A 20285-nucleotide genomic window follows, 5' to 3' on the forward strand; every position below is an offset into this window, starting at 1 on the left:
CACAGGGGACTATAGACTAGCGATTTGGTACGCAAGGGACTATAGACTAGCGATGTGGTACACAGGGGACTATAGACTAGGGATGTGGTACACAGGGGACTATAGACTAGGGATGTGGTACACAGGGGACTATAGACTAGGGATGTGGTACACAGGGGACTATAGACTAGGGATGTGGTACACAGGGGACTATAGACTAGCGATGTGGTACACAGGGGACTACAGGTTAGGGATGTGGTACACAGGGGACTATAGACTAGCGATGTGGTACACAGGGGACTACAGGTTAGGGATGTGGTACACATAGGTAGGTTTGCTATTGCTGTGGCACACATAGGTATGTATGCTAGGGCTGTGGTACAGCTGCGTATGTTAGGTACTGCTGTGGTAAATCTTCACGCCTCGATCAAATAGGTCAGCCCTATACAAGACATCCTCTCTATTGGGGATACATAACTGGCAATTTCTTTTTCAGAGTGCGAATAATACCATTGAATCTAGGGCTGCCACACCTTGCTTGAAGCCTCTTAACTGAAAACGCTTTCATTCTTTTTAGTTCTTTGAAATACCTTGCTACAATAACACGGTTGTGAATTTCAACAGTAAATAGAGTACCCCTTCGCCTCGCTATACCGGTTCTTGGATGAACAACTTTCAACATAAAACATTGAAAGACCATCCAGAAATGAAAGCTAAGGCAATGTGAATTTATGTTGATGCAACGTTTTAACTGCCACAGTAACCATAACACTACAGGAATCTGCTTTGTCTGACAAGGTAGTTTTTAAGTATTAGTATCTAAACACCATTTAATACGTCCAAAGTAGATCATTCCTACAATACAAGAAACAAAAAGGCTTTGTGCGTCAAATGTATGTACATTCAGGCGTGAGGCGGTAATTGAGGCAGTGATTAAAAGACAGCATTCCAAATTGGTGACACATTCTAAGGCTGTGACATACATATGTGTTTGTATGTGTGTGTGTGTGTGTGTGTGTGTGTGTGTGTGTGTGAGAGAGAGAGAAAGAGAGAGAGAGAGAGAGAGGGAGAGAGAGAGAGAGAGAGAGAGAGAGAGAGAGAGAGAGAGAGAGAGAGAGAGAGAGAGAGAGAGAGAGGATGGCGACCTGTAAATAATAGAGTTTGAACTAGACTATCCGGTGATTGATATTATGAGCAACGTCACCGGACCACCTCATCCATTATATCCACTATCCGCCTTTTACGACCAGTATAGGCTGTGGAGACCAATAGCAGCCCGGAACCCACGGGTTCGTGACTATGAGGGGTGATGAGTGAGTGAGAGAATGAGTGAGTATGGCTTTTAGCAATATTCCAGCAATATCACGGCCTGGGACACAAGCCCATTGTACCCACACATTGTACCCATGTCGGGAATCGAACCCAGGTCTTCGGCGTGACGAGCAAAAGCTTTAACAACTAGGCTACCCACCAACGCTCCGTGAGGGTTGATGAGGTAGCCAGAAGATAACATACTTATTATGAAGATGAGTGAGTGAGTTAAAATTTAACGTCTCATCGGGCAGCCAGACGAAACGGCATTACAGAAATAATAAATATTTACCCTGAATAATGCATTAAATATTTCAAAACTTTATACAACAATGCCCTCCCAAGTCAAACATCCAGTACGTCCAGGTAATAGCTACAGAACTTGGTTCATGCATCGTTCAGATGGAGATTTTAGTATGCATGGTTATGCTTCAAAAGCAGGGCTAGCTCTGCGGTATAGCCAATAACGACAAGTGTAGTGATGATATATGTGTATTACATGTACACTACGTGTTATCCTAGGCTGCATGACTGGTAGTTGTCTGACAGCGAAACCCTGACACGCCTTTAAGATAACAGCATTACGCCAGCGCCTTTCATTGAACTGGTCTATAACAATCTCACTCATGCGTGGCTCTGTATTTCAGAATGACATCTATAATACTGAAACAGGACTTTTAACTGGAACTAATATTTTGCTATTTATACATTTGCAAGGCTTCAAGGCAATATATGTACGAGCTCTGCCGATGTTGACGCGCCTGCTGCAGTACAGCGTTAAGGGTGTTTGGGTGAAGCGGACGTCTACCGCGAGGGGCTCGTCAACGTAGCAGGGTGTAGTTTCAAGGAAACAGACCAGCGTGGAGACGAGGACTTGACACATAAAGGACGTGCACAACAAGATTCTGAGATAGAGAGGAGGGTTTGTTTGTCTGGAGGCCGAGCTTACTATTCACGCCGTGTAGGAGGAGACTAAGGGCAGAGAGGAAACAGACCGTCCATCATGTTTGGTCAAAGTAGAAAAAACAGGTGGCCAAATTTCGACGATCGTCACAGCGACGGAGACAGGGGTAAGTTATTCTTAGGAGTGGGATTGCCGGTTTGAGCGGGTGCCGGGATGAGCCGATCAGCTGTGTACGAAGCGATACCTTCATTGGTGCGATAGGTCACGTACCCATAATCAATAGAAATATTATTATGTTCAATTTTACATATGTAATTCAAACATGCATTGTCAATTTGTGATATAATATTGCATTATAGTTTTATATTGTGTCATGTTGTGTTTAGGTGTAGTGTATGTTAAAGTAGTGTGATGTTTAAATGCGATGAGACGCACTGTTGTTTTGAGATGTGGTGATGAGGTGAAATTGGGCTTAACATTGATGTTCAGATTATTACACTAATGTTGCGATGTGCATGCGTGAGTACGTGCATGTTTGTGTGTGTGCATGTGTGTGCGTGTGTATGTGTGTGCGTGCGTGCGTGCGTGCGTGCGTACGTGCGTGCGTGCGTGTGTGTGCGTGCGTGCGTGTGTTGGGGTATTGTATGATGTTGTGTTGGTTCATAGTATGACATTGCGTTGGGGTATGGTATTATATTGTATTGGCCAATAGTAGGTCATTGTGCTGGGGTATGGTATGATGTTGTGTTAGCCCAGAGTATGGCATTGTTTTGGGGTATGGTATGATGTTTTGTGGCCAATACTATGACATTGTGTTGGGGTATGGTATGACGTTGTGTTGTCCCAGAGTATGACATTGTGTTAGGTAATGATATAATGTTATGTTGCCAATAGTATGGCATTGTGTTGAGGTATGGTATGATGTTGTATTGGCCAATTGTATGACATTGTGCTGGGGTATGGTATGATGTGTTGGGGTATGGTATGATGTTGTGTTGGCCAATAATATGATATTGTGTTAGGGTATAGTATGATGTTGTGTTGGCAAACAGTATGATGTTGTGTTGGTTCATAGTATGACATTGTGTTAGGGTATAGTATGATGCTGTGTTGCCTCAGAATATGTCACTGTGTTGGGATATGTTATGATGTTGTGTTGGGGTATAGGATGATGTTGTATTATCCATTAGTATGACATTGTGTTGGGATATAGAATGCTGCTGTGTAGTATAGTATGCTGCTGTGGCCAGTAGTATGGCGTCCCGTTAGGGGAGGGTATGATGTTGTGTTGGCCAATAGTACGGCATTGTGTTTGGGTATGGTATGATGTTGTGTTAGCCAATAGTATGACATTGTGTTGGGGTTTGGTATGATGTTGTTGGGGTATTGTATGATGTTGTGATGGTCAATAGTATGACATTGTGTCGGGGTATGTTATGATGTTGTGTTGGCCAATAGTATGACATTGTGTTGGGGTATTGTATGATGTTTCGTCGGGGTATGGTATGATATTGCGCTGGTCAATAGTATGACATTGTGTTGGGGTATTGTATGATGTTTCGTCGGGGTATGGTATGATGTTGTGTTGGCCCAGAGTATGGCATTGTGTTTGGGTATGGTATGATGTTGTGTTGGCCAATAGTATGACATTGTGTTGTGGTATTGTATGATGTTTTGTCGGGGTATGGTATGATATTGCGCTGGTCAATAGTATGACATTGTGTTGGTTTATAGTATGATATTGTGCTGGCCAATAGTATGATATTGTGTTGGGGTATAGTATGGTGTTATGTAATGCCCTTGTGTTCTTTTGGGGTGTATTTCAACCTTTTAACGTCCTTGTCGATGGTATGTAGGGAGGATACAATTGAGCTTTATAAACTCGGAGAGGTGGATGCCCAAACGTACCCAACCGTCCCCCACTCGGGAGTAATGGAGACTATCAATACTCAATGCAAGCCATCCCCATGGGAGAACTAAACGATACAAGAGTGGAGAAAGAACATAACCTCAACTGTGACGCCCCGGTTCCCTTGCGACATCTGCACGGGATGCTGTCTCCTTGCTTTTGAACATATATTTTATTCACTGTGTGTTTAATGCCTCACTACATTTGACGTTAACAATTTAATAAACCGCTCAAACATAACATGGTCCGATGGTAGGTGTGGCGGATGCTTCTTTATAATGGCGGTAATACCTACCCGTTACCCCATACCCAGCTCCAGGTGGTGGGTGGGTTAGGGGTCGGGTGGGTGTCTGTGTTTGGGGATGAGAGGTGCACCCCCCTTTGTTGACTAAATGTAAACAATGCTTTTAGTTGATACGTTTTTTCTATAACCCTTTGCATTCACCCAACATGTTGTATATTACGTGCACCAATCATTTTCCGAATGGCTGAATTCGGGCTTTGCTGTACTGTATATATATATATATGACTTGATTACCTCGTAACCTTGACATGGAAGACAGAAGCATCTCAAGTTGTACCTCATGGTTGTATTATATATTACATAATGACCTGCTTCTGCAGACCTTGGATGATATATCGCCTTGCGGTCCCAGTCCAGCGGTTCCAGTCTCACATAGGAATAACTTACTCCTTCAGTAATAGTGCTGTGGTATTTCTAATTGAAACTCATCGATTCCCTGTGAGGATATCGACTACCGGGCAAAAGAAAGTACTCACCAGTGTTTGATTGTGGCTAAAATAAAACAAACGAGAAATGGTTATTCGATCGTGATTTATTTGATACGAGTATCATTGTTGTGTTTATGGTTGGAGTGTTTTGACGTCTGTTTTCAACTTTGTAACGTTTTGAGCATATTTGTAATTGTTTGGTCCAATCCAAATTTCAGTTGTATACTCTTTTATTCCCTGCAGTTTATATCAATCTGAGTGACCAAAGATTTCTTCTTATTCTCTTTAACTTCCCTTTCGTCAACTTACACAGAAATGCCTCTTGTCGATATGGCTTCCTCACTCGATCCTTTACAATATTTAACGTTTATATATATCTAATTTTGTTCTTAAGAACGATGAATAAGTTTTTAGGCCCCTTATATAGCGTGGGATGTGTCTTGCACGACCGTTCTCACACAATCACCAGCATCTCTCCAACATAGGTGGTATTTACAGCAATTAACGTCTTCGACTGTGTTCATACACGTACAACGCAGGTCACCACACAGTCAAAAGGTGTATGTAGTTTTACGCCGCCACTAGATTCCTAAAATGCCTATTGATAGATTACAAAGAAAATGTTATAATATGACGTTATTGTATGAAAAACATGGAGTTCGCAATTGGGTATACGAATATGTAAAGTCGTTATTAAATGAATGCGGCTATGGGTATGTTTGGCATAATAAATGTGTACCTGAGAATCCAGATATAAATATTAAAAGATTTAGATAAGTTTAACACATTTAGATGCAGCTCTCATAGATTTAGGGTCGATGTAGGCAGACATAGAAACAGAGCCAGAGAATTGAGAAGATGTGAGCAATACGGTTTAAATGTGATTAAAGATGAGTTTCATTTTCTGTTAGTCTGTCCAAAATACAACCTAAGAAGTAAATAGATTGATCTGCCTTTTTATGTACATCCCTCTCCACAAACATTTATATCGATCATGTCAACAACTGATAAAGATACTCTAGAAAAGCTAGCACTGTTCATTTATCATGCTATGTTAATTAGACTATGACCCGTTAAACATATCTGCAACCACTCCCGAAAACAGAATTGTACTATGGGCCTTTCATTATGGTATAAAACTTTTCCTTAACCTTAATATGTCCATGAAGGTACAGACAGGTTTTAGGTCTGGGCTGGAGGATGTGTGCGAATCTTGGTGTTGCCCCAGCGCAGAAGATTCAGTCATATGTATGCATTACTTACATTCAAAGTTTGACTTCAATAATCTTTGTGTTAAGGGGTCGGGCGTTTACGTGGATTTACGCAAAATATGCACGCCAGTTTTGACGTTTTTAACTCCACGAAAGCAAAAATACATGTCGAGGTCAATTCTTAAATAATAAATTCTTGTACGTCAACAGTACTAACTTCACAGGCTGCTTATCTATTATTATCACACCAATACATCAGTGAAACTATTAAGGGCATTAATGTGCAACATAAGTAGTACGGGTGTGGGCGTGGCCTAATTATTTTTCGGTTTGTGGCAACAAAAACGCAAACAGAATTGCTTGGTTACAAAGGAAATCTGACAGCGGGGAATTATATACATGTATGTTCACATATTGTCAATCTCACAATCTGTGTTGCTTTGTTAGAAAGTACTTTAAGACATAATCAAATGGACAGTGTATATCTTCATGTGAGAAAAGGGAAAATTCGGAGCCTCTTTTGTCAGGACGCTTCAATTAGTGATTGATTGATGATGGTAAATAACGCCGTACTGGTATTGCAGTTATATCTAGAAGTGAATGGTGGCTGGGTTTATTGCAGTGCAGGTATTTCAGTTATATCATGGCATTCCTAGGAATGAATGGTGGCTGGGTTTATTGCAGTGCTGGTATTTCAGTTATATCACCGCATTCCTAGGAATGAATGGTGGCTGGGTTTATTGCAGTTCTGGTATTTCAGTTATATCATGGCATTCCTAGGAATGAATGGTGGCTGGGTTTATTGCAGTTCTGGTATTTCAGTTATATCATGGCATTCCTAGGAATGAATGGTGGCTGGGTTTATTGCAGTGCTGGTATTTCAGTTATATCTAGGAGTGAATGGTGGTTGGGTTTATTGCAGTGCTGGTATTTCAGTTCTATCTAGGAGTGAATGGTGACTGGGTTTATTGCAGTGCTGGTATTTCAGTTATATGTATGAGTGAATGGTGGTTGGGTTTATTGCAGTGCTGGTATTTCAGTTATATCTAGGAGTCAATGGTGGTTGGGTTTATTGCAGTGCTGGTATTTCAGTTATATGTATGAGTGAATGGTGGTTGGGTTTATTGCAGCGCTGGTATTTCAGTTATATGTAGGAGTAAATGGTGGTCGGGTTTATTGCAGTTCTGGTTTTTCAGTTATATCTTGGAGTGAATGGTGGTTGGGTGTTTTGCAGTTCTGGTATTTTAGTTATATCTCGGCATGCCCAGGAATGAATGATGGTTGGATTATAACACAAAGGAAGCGGAGTTTGCACTCGGGAGGTTATCAAGCGGGCATGTTTATGCACACCATAGACCTATGATTCATGTTAAACTATCTCCTGGGACAATAGTATTCTATACAAGGAAAAACTCTCGGTGACTCTATTGTGACGTACACCCAGTAAGCACCTAGCTATATTCATCACTTGCCCTGGTATGTGGTATTATAACTACTCTAAGCTCCATGGATGAACGACCCAAAATTATCCAATATTTCTATGCCTCATCTTCTCTGTAAAGGGCGTGATCCTGATCCATCATGCGAGAACAAGTGAATCGGGCCTTCGCCGTAGTTAGCAGGTCCCCGTACTCCCCACAATCTCCACAGCGTCTCTGATTCCCAGAACTAATCCAACCCATCTTTCTCCACAGACTTCCAGGATTATACCAGATACCCTGACACAAGGCTGGAGGAGCCGTTCTCCGACCATCTCGCTAGGATGAGCCTCCCAGGTAAGCCCTGCTTCTGCTGGTGGCCATTGTAATCTGTGTTTGTATAATGGGTGGTGCTACCATTATACCCATAACCCCAGGGCTATGTTTAAAGAGGCTCGTGAATGATTCAGATTTGGATATTTTGTATGGCAGAGCTGCGAGACCTCATTCTTGTAGCTTCATCAGGGTGGGAGTGGTAAGTACTAGTTTATGGCTTTTTTAGTTTTGTAGATTCATATTTTACTTACGGTACACCTCTTTGTTTTACCAGAGAACGTGTTATGGATTTAAAAAATGAATTCTTTAAATCTCGATAAGGAGTTTATTAAAAAAATATTTTTTTACACAGATTCTTTTGAGGAATGTACATGATATTGTTCATGGTGGGTGTACTTTGAATGAGGCTGCCATTGCTATGTAAAGAAATCTAGCTGTGTGGGTCATCATGAGAGATCAATGGAATGGTTATCTGTTTAAAATGTGTAATAAATTTATTTTGTTACCATGCATAACATAAATAAAGTTCTAATTTTACCTTCATAGTCGTTTCTGACGCGCGTCATTAATAGAAAACATTCATCAAATCAACACTTTCCTTCCATAAAACGAGCACTTACTTTTCTGTGCAAAATGAGTGAGTGGCGGGTGCTACGGTAGACATACTGACCTTTTCACAACCACCCTGTGTCATCACTGATTTTCAGTGATCCATTCATAAAATTGTCACCCCCAATGGAATTTGTTTCGGCAGATAATGGATACTATTTATTCTCTGACGTTTTATATATACGTTAATAGTAATGCTTCAATCGACTGTCATAATTCCTGTGCCACAACTCGCAACGCCATTGAAAGGATGACGTCACTGAACTGCCAAAGGTCCAATAGACTTGGAAGCCAGTGTTCCCAGGATGTTAATCCTGGGTCCTTGGTCAGCAACACACTGACAGGCTTGATCTTCTATCAGAGAAAGTCTATTACATGTGTCACTTCCTCTATGATTACACACAATATCTGAAATACACATACCCCCCTCCTCCAACAATCGCCGTTTTAAGACGTTGTCAAACAAGTAGTCACTAAAGTTAAACCGTGTTGACATATTAATATTTGGCTGTCATTGTGCATATATCATTATGTTTTATCGATGTCATGATACCCGAAATCAAAACAGTTATTTCATGACTTTATTTCAATTTATACAAATCCCCAACCTAACGGACACACGTATGAAGGCGCAGACACCCCGACGTCAGCAGAAACAGCTAAGCCCATGTCAAAACACAAGGCGATACAAGAACGTAGGGCAATATGATACGCGCCCTCATTTGGAATCTTTGGTTATTCGACCTTGACTTCAAGCTAATTGCTGCCCTATTCAGGTGAGTCAGAGCTGATACTGATGCGATGTCAGATGCCAGTCATAAAGGGATAAAGGCACAATTACAACCTCCTTTCTGGAACACCACACAATCCTGCATTGGTACTTCATAATGTCCATCACATGCATGACCATCACCACCGACTTTTTGATTTTCTGAGGTGAGGATGGTGGGGATGAGTGGTACTTGGTAAGGTGAGGTGAAATGGGGTTTAACGTCGCGGCCAAGATTATTGCACTTATATAGCGACGTGTATGCACATGTGTGTGTGTGGCTTGTACTTGTCCGGACTCATACCGTTTTATAGGGCTAGCCCGCTGAGATACCATGCTGCAGTTTAACATGAATACCTCACTCAGACACAGTATACTGACTCAGAGCCGACCAGTCCTTGTTTTAGCCCCTTAATGCTGAGCGCAAGGCAGGGTAACAACAAATACCATCTTTTAACGTCTTTTGGTATGATGCTGCCGTGGATCGACCCCAGACCTTCCTCTCTCCGGGCGAACGCTCTACCACTAGACCACGGACGCGGCGGGTAGTTTTTGGAGGTGATGCTGTTGAATGATTGGTTGTTGAGGCTAGTATTGTGATTCAGTTTGAGACACACATCGATTTATACAAGGTATACAAATGACAGCGAAACCAAAAAAGAAAACAATAAGGGATCATGCACTGGCTTGACGTTACCATGACTGTGGTCGGTAGGTACACGGTGTCCTGTACTGGCTTGACGTTATCATGGCTGTGGTCGGTAGGTACACGGTGTCCTGTACTGGCTTGACGTTATCATGGCTGTGGTCGGTAGGTACACGGTGTCCTGTACTGGCTTGACGTTACCATGACTGTGGTCGGTAGGTACACGGTGTCCTGTACTGGCTTGACGTTATCATGGCTGTGGTCGGTAGGTACACGGTGTCCTGTACTGGCTTGACGTTATCATGACTGTGGTCGGTAGGTATGAGGTGTCCTGTACTGGCTTGATGTTTACATGGCTGTGGTCAGTAGGTATAAGGTGTCCTGTACTGGCTTGATGTTTACATGGCTGTGGTAGGTATGTATAAGGTGTCCTGTACTGTCTTGGCGTTATCATGATTGTGGTCGGTAGGTATAAGGTGTCCTGTACTGGCTTGACGTTATCATGGCTGTGGTCGGTAGGTACACGGTGTCCTGTACTGGCTTGACGTTATCATGACTGTGGTCGGTAGGTATGAGGTGTCCTGTACTGGCTTGATGTTATCATGGCTGTGTTATGTATGTATAAGGTGTCCTGTACTGGCTTGATGTTTACATGGCTGTGGTCGGTAGGTATAAGGTGTCCAGTACTGGCTTGACGTTATCATGGCTGTGGTAGGTAGGTACACGGTGTCCTGTACTGGCTTGATGTTATTATGGCTGTGGTCGGTAGGTATAAGGTGTCCTGTACTGGCTTGACGTATGTATGGATGTGGTAGTTATATATAAGGTGTCCTGTACTGGCTTGACGTATGTAGGGATGTGGTAGTTATATATAAGGTGTCCTGTACTGGCTTGACGTATGTAGGGATGTGGTAGTTATATATAAGGTGTCCTGTACTGGCTTGACGTATGTAGGGATGTGGTAGTTATATATAAGGTGTCCTGTACTGGCTTGACGTATGTAGGGATGTGGTAGTTATATATAAGGTGTCCTGTACTGGCTTGACGTATGTAGGGATGTGGTAGTTATATATAAGGTGTCCTGTACTGGCTTGACGTATGTAGGGATGTGGTAGTTATATATAAGGTGTCCTGTACTGGCTTGACGTATGTAGGGATGTGGTAGTTATATATAAGGTGTCCTGTACTGGCTTGACGTATGTAGGGATGTGGTAGGTATATATAAGGTGTCCTGTACTGGCTTGACGTATGTAGGGATGTGGTAGGTATATATAAGGTGTCCTGTACTTGCTTGATGTTATCATGGCTGTGTTATGTATGTATAAGAAGTCCTACACTTGCTTGGTGTTATCAAGGCTGTGTTATGTATGTATAAGGTGTCCTGTACTGTCTTGATGTTATCATGGCTGTGTTATGTATGTATAAGAAGTCCTACACTTGCTTGATGTTATCAAGGCTGTGTTATGTATGTATAAGGTGTCCTGTACTGTCTTGATGTTATCATGGCTGTGGTAGGTATGTATAAGGTGTCCTGTACTGGCTTGATGTTATCATGGCTGTGGTAGGTATGTATAAGTAGTCCTACACTTGCTTGACGTATCATGGCTGTGGTAGGTATGTGTCAGGTGCCATGTTCAAGGCCATTCCACACGGCGATCTTATCAGTCAGACGATCGTAATGCCAATATTCTAACACAGACGTACTACAGTCATTGCTCTTAGATCGCTTTGTGAAATACGAACTATACAAATACAATATATACTAGCGGCAAGAAACACACCCAAACAATAGTTTCTATAAAACTTCTAAGTACCCGAAAATGACCCGAGTTTCATTGATTATATTTTGTTGGTAAACCTCAATCAATATATCCAATCCAAACTAGATGTTCTTAAAAAAGAAATCACAACTAATCGCAAAAACCTTTTATTCCATTTGGGGGAAAACTTGAAATGACTGTGCAGTTTGTCCAAGGCCGACCTAGTAATCAGTAAGGCGTGACACACTGACTATCACAGACTATCATCTCCCGATGTTATCTGTGCCTGGACGTCATGTGATGAGGGGGATGATATAAAAGTGTATTTACATCCAGCCTTTTGCTCCTGCTCGCGAGCAACACATTTAGCGTATTATAATCATGTTCGTTGTAAACCTGCTTCAAAATGTTTGTAACATTTGTAAATGCGTTGTTTGTAACCCGAATATCTGCTCTGTAGTTCGGTATTAAACTGTAATAAGCAGCGGCCATTCAAACGGGTCTCCAGTATGTAGATAGATCTGCACAGTAGCAGTAGAAGCCTACAGATTAAAACATTCACCAGGCACTGTAGTCTGGCAAACGGTGCCTAATATATATACCTATAGGCTACCAAAGCCGTGTAAACGTCAAGCCAATACAGGACATCTTAAAATAGTTACCTACCACAGCAAACATCTAGAGTTTGGACCAACTCAGTCTTTTTCCAAGTCCTTTTGCCAAGACCGGCTCATTGTATCTTATAAAACTCTGGAGCAGAACACACTAACAAGATAAATATAAAGGTTTTGTTTAAGAACATTCCTAATATTCACCCTACCTGAGCAGTATAAATGTGTCCAGAGTAGATTTATTAGAGCTCTTCTAATCGAGGGTTTATATAAAAATAAAGACGCATTTATTCTACCGTGTGTCACACTTGCAATTATTACTTTGTTGTTACCAGTTCAGGGGCGGTGGGTATCCTAGTTCATAACGTGTTCGCTTTTCACGTCGATTGCGCGGGTTCGATCCCACATGTGTACAATCTTTGACGCCCCTATCTTGTTTCCCTGCCGTGATATTGATAAGACTCAATCACTCACTATTGCCAGTTCAAAGTTATGGTCAAAGAGACTGAACCCTCTGATTTACAAGTCCATGCTTACAGACGTGCCGTGAAACATGTCTGTTTGAAACACTCACCGCCCTCCCTCCCCAATAACGCCCAGTACATCTGTATACAAATATAGATACACAGTCGCTAAACAAGCTTGACAAGCTCGTCACGGGGCGACTCACACACACCTGGTCCCCACCCTAACCCTCTTTAATGTGCCCAGTGACCCGTGTAGACCCGAGACGCATCCACCTAGTGTCCTCCTCCTCCTCCACCTCCGCATCAGCAGCAGTGTGCTGGGCGAGTCTCCATGCTCGACAGCATGATGCCGGGATAAAGTAGGCACGGCCACTCGTACTGTACATTTGTAGCGTGTAGCTGTCAACACTATTAAGATCGGCTCAGCTGGAAACAGGGTGGAGACGTTTAAATCATCTGTATAAGAGACGTCCATGCGTTGCATCATCTGGTACGCTGAAACTACGGTCCAACCTCGTTATCTCGAACTCGAATGTACCGATATCTCGAACCTACCCTCCGGTCCCCATCGCCCCACTATATAAATGCAGATTAATTCGCACTCTTATCTCGAGTTCTCGATAAATATACATAACGCTATCTCGAACCTTGAACTTGTTCCCAACTTTGACTTTACTGTAGAATTGTGTACCTTTATCTCGAAGTTGGCATTTGCTACATTTACAGTTTAATTTGAAGTATAGTGAAGGTTTTTTTCACACAGAATGAATTATTAACCAAATCAAACATTTTAGATTTGTTAAATTATATGACCCTGGGCCCGATACCAAAAAGCGATGTTTGTGTTAGGAAGATCATAACTCCCAGTCGTCAACCCTAACTTACGACAATCGTTGCGCTGATACCGCCATGTGGAACCAGCCCAAGAGTACACATGTTTCACACGTGTGCCAAGAAAGTGCTTATATATCCGAAGCATGAGACGTGACAATGTCATGAATATATTACAGCAGGTCAAAGGTTATGTCAAAGGTTGCAGCGATTAAAATATATTTAGAGAAAATGTATTCATGTTCAACCCTCACTCACGGTCTCCTCAGAATATTAAAGTTAAATTACTATTTAATAATAAAAACAGTCCCTCTTATAATAAATCCCCGTATAAGAGATTGATAAAGATATATGCATAACGATATCGATTTCAACAACTGAAAGTGAGGATGTACCTGAGATTTGTGAGTGAGTGAGTGAGTGAGTGAGTGAGTGAGTTGGGTTTAACACTGCTCTAAACAGTATTCTAGTCATATAACGGCGTGTCAGCTTGATGTGGGAGGAAAGCCCGATGTGATGCAGGACGTTTCAGCTCTGGGGTATCTGTTTATCGTTTGTTCCTTTTTTTATACTAAGGGTTGAAGTTAAAACCTACTTTCATGTAAGTTTAACAAATGCACCATGCCGAAAATGTTCGAATGTTACATCAGCACTAAAATGACTTAACCGTGACATATACACATTGTACGTCAGAGATTACCCACTTTCGATTATTTGCTGAAAAAGATTCCACTGGGCGTCAAATGCAAAACAGGTGAATAATTTATGAATGGATCACTGAAATTCCGATATGACACCAGCTGTTCGCGAAAAGGACAAGCATGTCCTTCCCTACAGGTAGCAACCGCCAATCACACAATTTGCGTAGAGAGGGTTTGTTGCCTAGCGCCGCACAGCGTTTACAAACCAACCAATCAAGTGATGGACCAGTAAATCTAGTGGAACGATAGCGTGTTTGGATACTTTTTTTACTGTCATTTGTGTATTTGAGAGGAAACAAAGATGATTAACATGCCAAACAGGGAATTAAAGGTAGTCATCGACCGCTCATTCCAGTTGCAACTCAACCCCAAAACAAGGCCTCTCCGGTGGGGCAAAAGGCCTGGTATCATCACTATTTGATAGCCATTCTAAACACATGTTCATAATATAGACGAAATCGTAAAACGACGCTGATTTTGGCAGAAATTTCTTATGATTACGGAAAGGGTTTTGCTGTTTTGCATTTATTTAAGTTTTTCAACACATGAGTCCTAAATGGTAGTTATAACACTGGTGTATTTTAGAGAAAGGGAAATCCATTGTGACGCATTTAGACCACGTGTTACATTAGGTCTTCAAGCCTTTGGGTTACCCCCGATGACGTCCCTTAACAAAAGTTTGTCTTAATTTACAGGTCAGAGGTACTCGTACCAGCCTTTTTCTCAAAATAACTCACAACCCTACAGTCAACCATTCTCCCAATCTTTCCCCGAAGAACGCGACGTAATCACACAGCCATACCTTGGCAACATGGAGATTCCCCCGAATGGCCGCAATGTCAGGACATACACTCTTCCCCACAGGAGAGGAACACGTGAGCGACAGCCTATCATGATCGTACCCCCAAAGAGGGAACCCAAACTGATAACCATGGAGGTGAAGTCCCCAGACCCAGAACCGATTTTCATAATGCCCCCACCTCCGCCGAAACAGAAGGTAATTGAGTACGAGGTTCCTGTGAGACCCAAGACCCCAGAGCCGATCCTTGTGCCAGTTATGCCCCCTCCCAAGGAGCCTGAGTATGTGACGGTGAGGCATGTCGTGGAGGAGCAAGCCGACGGTAGCAACTGGGTTGTACCAAATCATCATGAGCCGCCTGCCTACAGAACTTCCGGACCAACCATTTCAAGGATACCGGACGACTATGAACGAAAGGTAGGTATCTGGCTTAAATATTAGTATCTGGCGTTTGAAACTGATTAACCGTTGGAAAATATATTCATTAGTGCCATTTCTGACTAGTGCCTGTAACCACGGACGTATATACGTCTTTGCTGTAACAAACATGAATATTTTGTTGATTTCTGTTCGAAGAACATTCTGGTAAACTGTTTCTGATATGTGCGTTAACCATAGTATATTTTGCCAATCGTGGATTGAAAAACCCAACATAGCATCTAACAAAAGTCCCAATTCCCTCCATCTGTTGCTGCTTCTTTTGTAATCATCCTGTTTCTGTGCCTGTTTATGACTTCACTAACCCGCCATTCTCGCCCCGTCTCGACAGTTTCGGACTAAGAACTGGATCGCCCGATCAAGCCAGTGGTTGCCCACGAGAAGATCCCGCTATTCGTAACTGGGTATGCTGCATACGTACACACTGACCTAATGCCCGAATTTGCCTCAGTTTACAAACGGTGATAGGCACTCTTGCTTTAACACTCTCCCTATAGATGGATCCTCCTCACAGTAGTACCTGCATCTAGTTTAGTGCTTCATTGTGCAAATTGTCTTTCTGAAATTTTTTATTTAATAAATCTAACGATATGTTACCGGACTGAGCTGATGTTTGTACCTAAGGTTTGCACAAAATGAACATGCATTACATCCTCGAATACCCAGGGTAATATATCTCCCTCCGGTTATAATAGCCATTCACCATCATAGCTTCGTTTTATGTCTGATTAAAATAGGCGATGCTAAAAGCAGCTATCAACTCCAATGACACCCATGAGCTTGAAAATATTTGTGCGAGGTTACAGATAAGAGGTGGGGACAATGACGACACTCCATGGACGAAACTATGGTTCAACGTATTTATTATAATAGGATATGACACATTGGATAGTCGACGGTTGCTGGAGGAAATCACGCATTAGCATGCATACTAGCCTCATTGCAGGACAAATCCATCGACAGGCACTACAGGTCTATAAGCAGGTCCTAATTTCTTTGTACTCAACACTGTACATGGTCATATTCAGCACTCCTGCTGTGTGTAACCTTATCATGCTAACTAATCACATGCTACGCACTATACCCGGTTGTGGCAAATTCGGATATTGGGTCGCAGTTGGTATGTATGAACTCAAAGTAAAACTGTCCTCTTGGAGTGGAGACAGTGTCGGTGGAGGGAGGGGTGTGGGCAGAGGATATCCTGTCGTAGATATCCCACTCGCCCCACGCTTCACCCCCACGAACCTGTAGGTTTTACAAGGTAACTTGAGGAGCTTGAGTACCTTGTCTTCTGTGTCAGGAGAACTTGAAATTTGTAACATACTCAGAAACATACCTCATCATATCCCGGGTGCTACAGAGAAGGCAAAGAATAACCTACAATTTGCTTTGGAGGAAATCTTGAATATCCTACCGTCGGCTTTATAAGCTATCTTATACGTGTCAGAAAGTATAATAAAATACCCTGCAATATGTATTAGAGGTTATCGAGACTGCCCTGCCATTCGTGTTATAGTTTGAGCTATGGATATTACCCCAATATTACCGTATTACAAGCTTTGTAGACTACGCTTCCTTTTGCATTAGAAGATATCTACCCTCCCCTCGGTGTAAGGGGGTACCTTGAAGAGCCGACCCTAGGTTCAATAAGCCAAATGCAAAATCAAGAACGTGTTTCATCTTGAATGTTCAATGTCAATAAACAGTAGGGTATTGCCTTTTAGACAACCACCGGACCTATTGACCAGAAGGTCCTCGTTAAACACCTGTAACCATCGAAATCAGTTGTCATGATGATTATGTTAAGATAAATCCCTTTCTGAACTATATAAGCACGCCACACACCCTCTGTAGTATAGGAATGTAACACTAAAACAAAATAGAGTGACACAGCACAATATCACATTCACTGATAGCATGACGTCACAGTCAATCACCTTGTAGTAAGCCAGCTATTCTGATTATGCAGTTAGTGCAGGAGAGTCACGCCAATGTCACTTCGGGACGATATGTTGAATTTCATTGACGTAAAGTGTAAAGGTTTTATGATTTAGCTCAGCTACGCTATACATGTCAGGTTCCGGTAAGGCACGGACAATTTGATATTCTTTGGGTGGATTGAATCAACGTATTCAAGGCGTCAATCCACTTTCCACACGATGGGTAAATGTGTGAATGTTCTGTAGCGCCGTAGTATTTCTCCAGCAATAACACGGCCTATCAATCCCCTGAATCCCAACTGGGGCGCCACACTCTGAGCACCAATATATACTGAGGAAAACAAATAAGGGAACACATGAAAGTACACGTTCCTTTATTCTTTTCCAGGTTTCTTCGCATGCTTTGAATTGCTCTGTGGGTGAAAATCTGGAAATAAATAAAGGAACAGTGTGATGAAGTGGTGTTCCCTTATTTGTTTCCCTCAGTATATGTCAAATACGACTCTTGCTCTGTGACCTTCTCAGTGGATACCTACGGTTTGTCCCCAGCAACCTTGGCGACATTTTGGACTTAGATGATTGCGTAATCTCGTTTCCCGACTGTGTTGATCATTGTTCATAATATCAATCATTGGATTATCTGGTCCAGACTCGATTATTTATAGGCCACGTATATATCTGGAAATTATAACGCAGATCATGTCGCTTTAATATTACTAAGTGAGAAACAAACCAACCAACAAACAAATGGTATGTAACCTGATGATAAATGCTTACTGAATTTCGCCTTCCTCTTCTTCTCCCCAGTCGACGTACAGCGAAACTCTCCTCGGCGTGCGACGCACCATCTTGTGGGAACTCGTCATCGCCAGTTTTGTCCTGTTTGTCGTCATGCTCCTCATCGCCATCTTTGTTGCCGGCTTCCTCTCCTAAACGACGTCTCGAAGTCTCCAGGTCTAACTCTGTAATCAGGGGCTCCAAATATTTCTTATCCAAATGAACCACCTTGTACTCATTACATTCAACAGCAGGGCGTGAATTTGGACGACGTCGCTGACAATGCGTCCTTACTTATATCAGCCAGGAGGCCCTGTGGTTAAAGCGCTCGCTTGTCTCGCCGAATGCCCGGGTTCAATTCCCCACATGGTCGATTCCCCACATGGGTATAATAAACAGTGTACCATGCCGTGATATTGCTGGAATATTGCAAAAAGCGGCGTCACACTCTCACTAATAGACCAGATTTGATTTGGATATGATAATAGATCGTATTGGTAAATGTTGAATATCCATTGAACCGTGTCACACTGTTTCGAAACATACGTTGTCCCGTGAATAGTTCTATATTAACACTCTATGTGTGTTCTGGGCATGCGCGATACCGGCGTTAAACATTCCAGACAGCCATCAAGACTCCTGTTCTTTACATATGGCATCTTTCGCACATGCCTGTCAGACAACGATGGTGTCTGAATGTTAATTTATTTTAGGGCACCATGCAGAGTTGCGTCCCTTAGGTGTTCCAGAAACCTATGATCCTTGTTTTAATTCCAGATTCGCCCTGTTTATACTTCTAAGTTTGTTAGTACCATCCCCGAGCTTGTGGTTTCACCAAAGTGACAAACGTCTACGACATGCATCAACTTGGACATCAAGTTGACACGCCATGATATAACTGAAATACTGTTCCAGGCTACTTTGTTCAAACCTAACTGTTGTATAACTTTCATGACAGTGGAACCTAGTTATCGCATCCTTTGGATAATGTTGCATAGAATACACGACAGGGTCCATAATATTTATGTAGGGACTGAAATGTTGCCTGTAAAAAGATCACACATTAACAAGGATATAATAATTGATTTTTCTGGAGTAATTTTGTTTGATAGAGGAAGCTTTGGGCTTTGGTTCGAACTAGTGACGCCGTGACTGAACACAACAAAACCACGAATTTACGAATCGCTGATATACTCGTGATATAAGCTACACCGCATTTCACTACAACATAGACAACTGGGCGTCACTGGTGTTGGTGACGTCACACCGATTGTTTTCATATTGTCTAAATCCGCAAAAACATTGTGACATATATTAAACATATTCTCAAAAGTTGTTTGTTGTAAGTAATAGGATTAGGATTTTGAATCAGTTTTAGACCGATGTTTTTGTTTCTAAACATGCATTTTAATAATTTGGACAACTTCTACGAATCGAGGTTGTATCATTCTTCTTTTTTGTTGACGAAAATACCATGTTCCAACACATCTGCAATCATAGCCCGTGATTCACAGTAGTCAGCAATTCACATCACACCAGCACCACACGGAAAGGTCGGGGGCTATAGCAATACGTGTTATGAAAACGCCATTTCAAACAATAAATAAATCTGAATTAATTCGCTGCTGTTAAAATGTTCATAATAGCACGGTACAGATAGATTAGTATATATGTATTGATATGTATTCAACTATATATTGTAAATATGTATGCCACCTGTGTATTAATTATATGAGCAATAAAGATCTATTTTGTATTAATCAGTCGTTGTATTTGGCATGGAGTGACTGTACACTGTACACTGTTACAGGACAATATGATGTCTGAGCTTATTCCATACCGTGGCGTCCGTCGTCCGTACGTCAACAATTTATTCAAACGACCTCTTCTTCGGAACCACTGATTGGAAATTAACTAAATTTGACTGGAAGCATCCCTACGTGGTTGGGATTCAAAATTGTACAAATGGTGGGGCTGTGACCCCCCAAGGGGCTGAGGGGCGGGGCTGAATAGGGGTATTTTGGCTATATTGCTTGAAACGACGTCTTTTCTGGAACTAAGAGATAGATATCAATGATATTTGGTCGGAAGCATTTTCCAATGGTGGAGATTCAAAATTGGAGAAATGGAGTTGCTA

At 42.0% G+C, this 20285-nt stretch overlaps 1 protein-coding gene across 2 annotated transcripts; it reads left to right on the plus strand.

The window, feature by feature from the left end:
- Positions 1-1911: 1911 nt before the first annotated feature.
- Positions 1912-19908, plus strand: LOC124133935. 2 transcript variants are annotated; one of them, XM_046498527.2, is made up of 5 exons: positions 1912-2360; positions 7741-7821; positions 14890-15410; positions 15763-15835; positions 18179-18316. In XM_046498527.2, exons 1-4 carry the CDS (start codon positions 2294-2296, stop codon positions 15829-15831), a joined length of 738 nt encoding a protein of 245 aa, XP_046354483.2. In that variant the 5' UTR covers positions 1912-2293; the 3' UTR covers positions 15832-15835; positions 18179-18316. The 2 variants fall into 2 exon arrangements, with proteins under 2 accessions (XP_046354483.2, XP_046354482.2); XM_046498526.2 differs by lacking the exon at positions 15763-15835 and having other exon boundaries at positions 1928-2360; positions 18179-19908.
- Positions 19909-20285: the final 377 nt, after the last annotated feature.

The sequence above is a fragment of the Haliotis rufescens genome, unplaced genomic scaffold (genome assembly GCF_023055435.1).
Source record: "Haliotis rufescens isolate VD_foot unplaced genomic scaffold, xgHalRufe1.0.p SCAF_17, whole genome shotgun sequence".
NCBI lineage: Eukaryota > Metazoa > Mollusca > Gastropoda > Lepetellida > Haliotidae > Haliotis > Haliotis rufescens.

Bases quoted from the DNA above. Each gene is read 5' to 3' on its own strand.
- LOC124133935 (XM_046498526.2), top strand. From the start codon at position 2,294: ATGTTTGGTCAAAGTAGAAAAAACAGGTGGCCAAATTTCGACGATCGT. The intron at 7,822-14,889 runs GTAAGCCCTGCT...CTTAATTTACAG, and splicing joins CGCTAGGATGAGCCTCCCAG to GTCAGAGGTACTCGTACCAG. The intron at 15,411-18,178 runs GTAGGTATCTGG...TCTTCTCCCCAG, and splicing joins CGGACGACTATGAACGAAAG to TCGACGTACAGCGAAACTCT.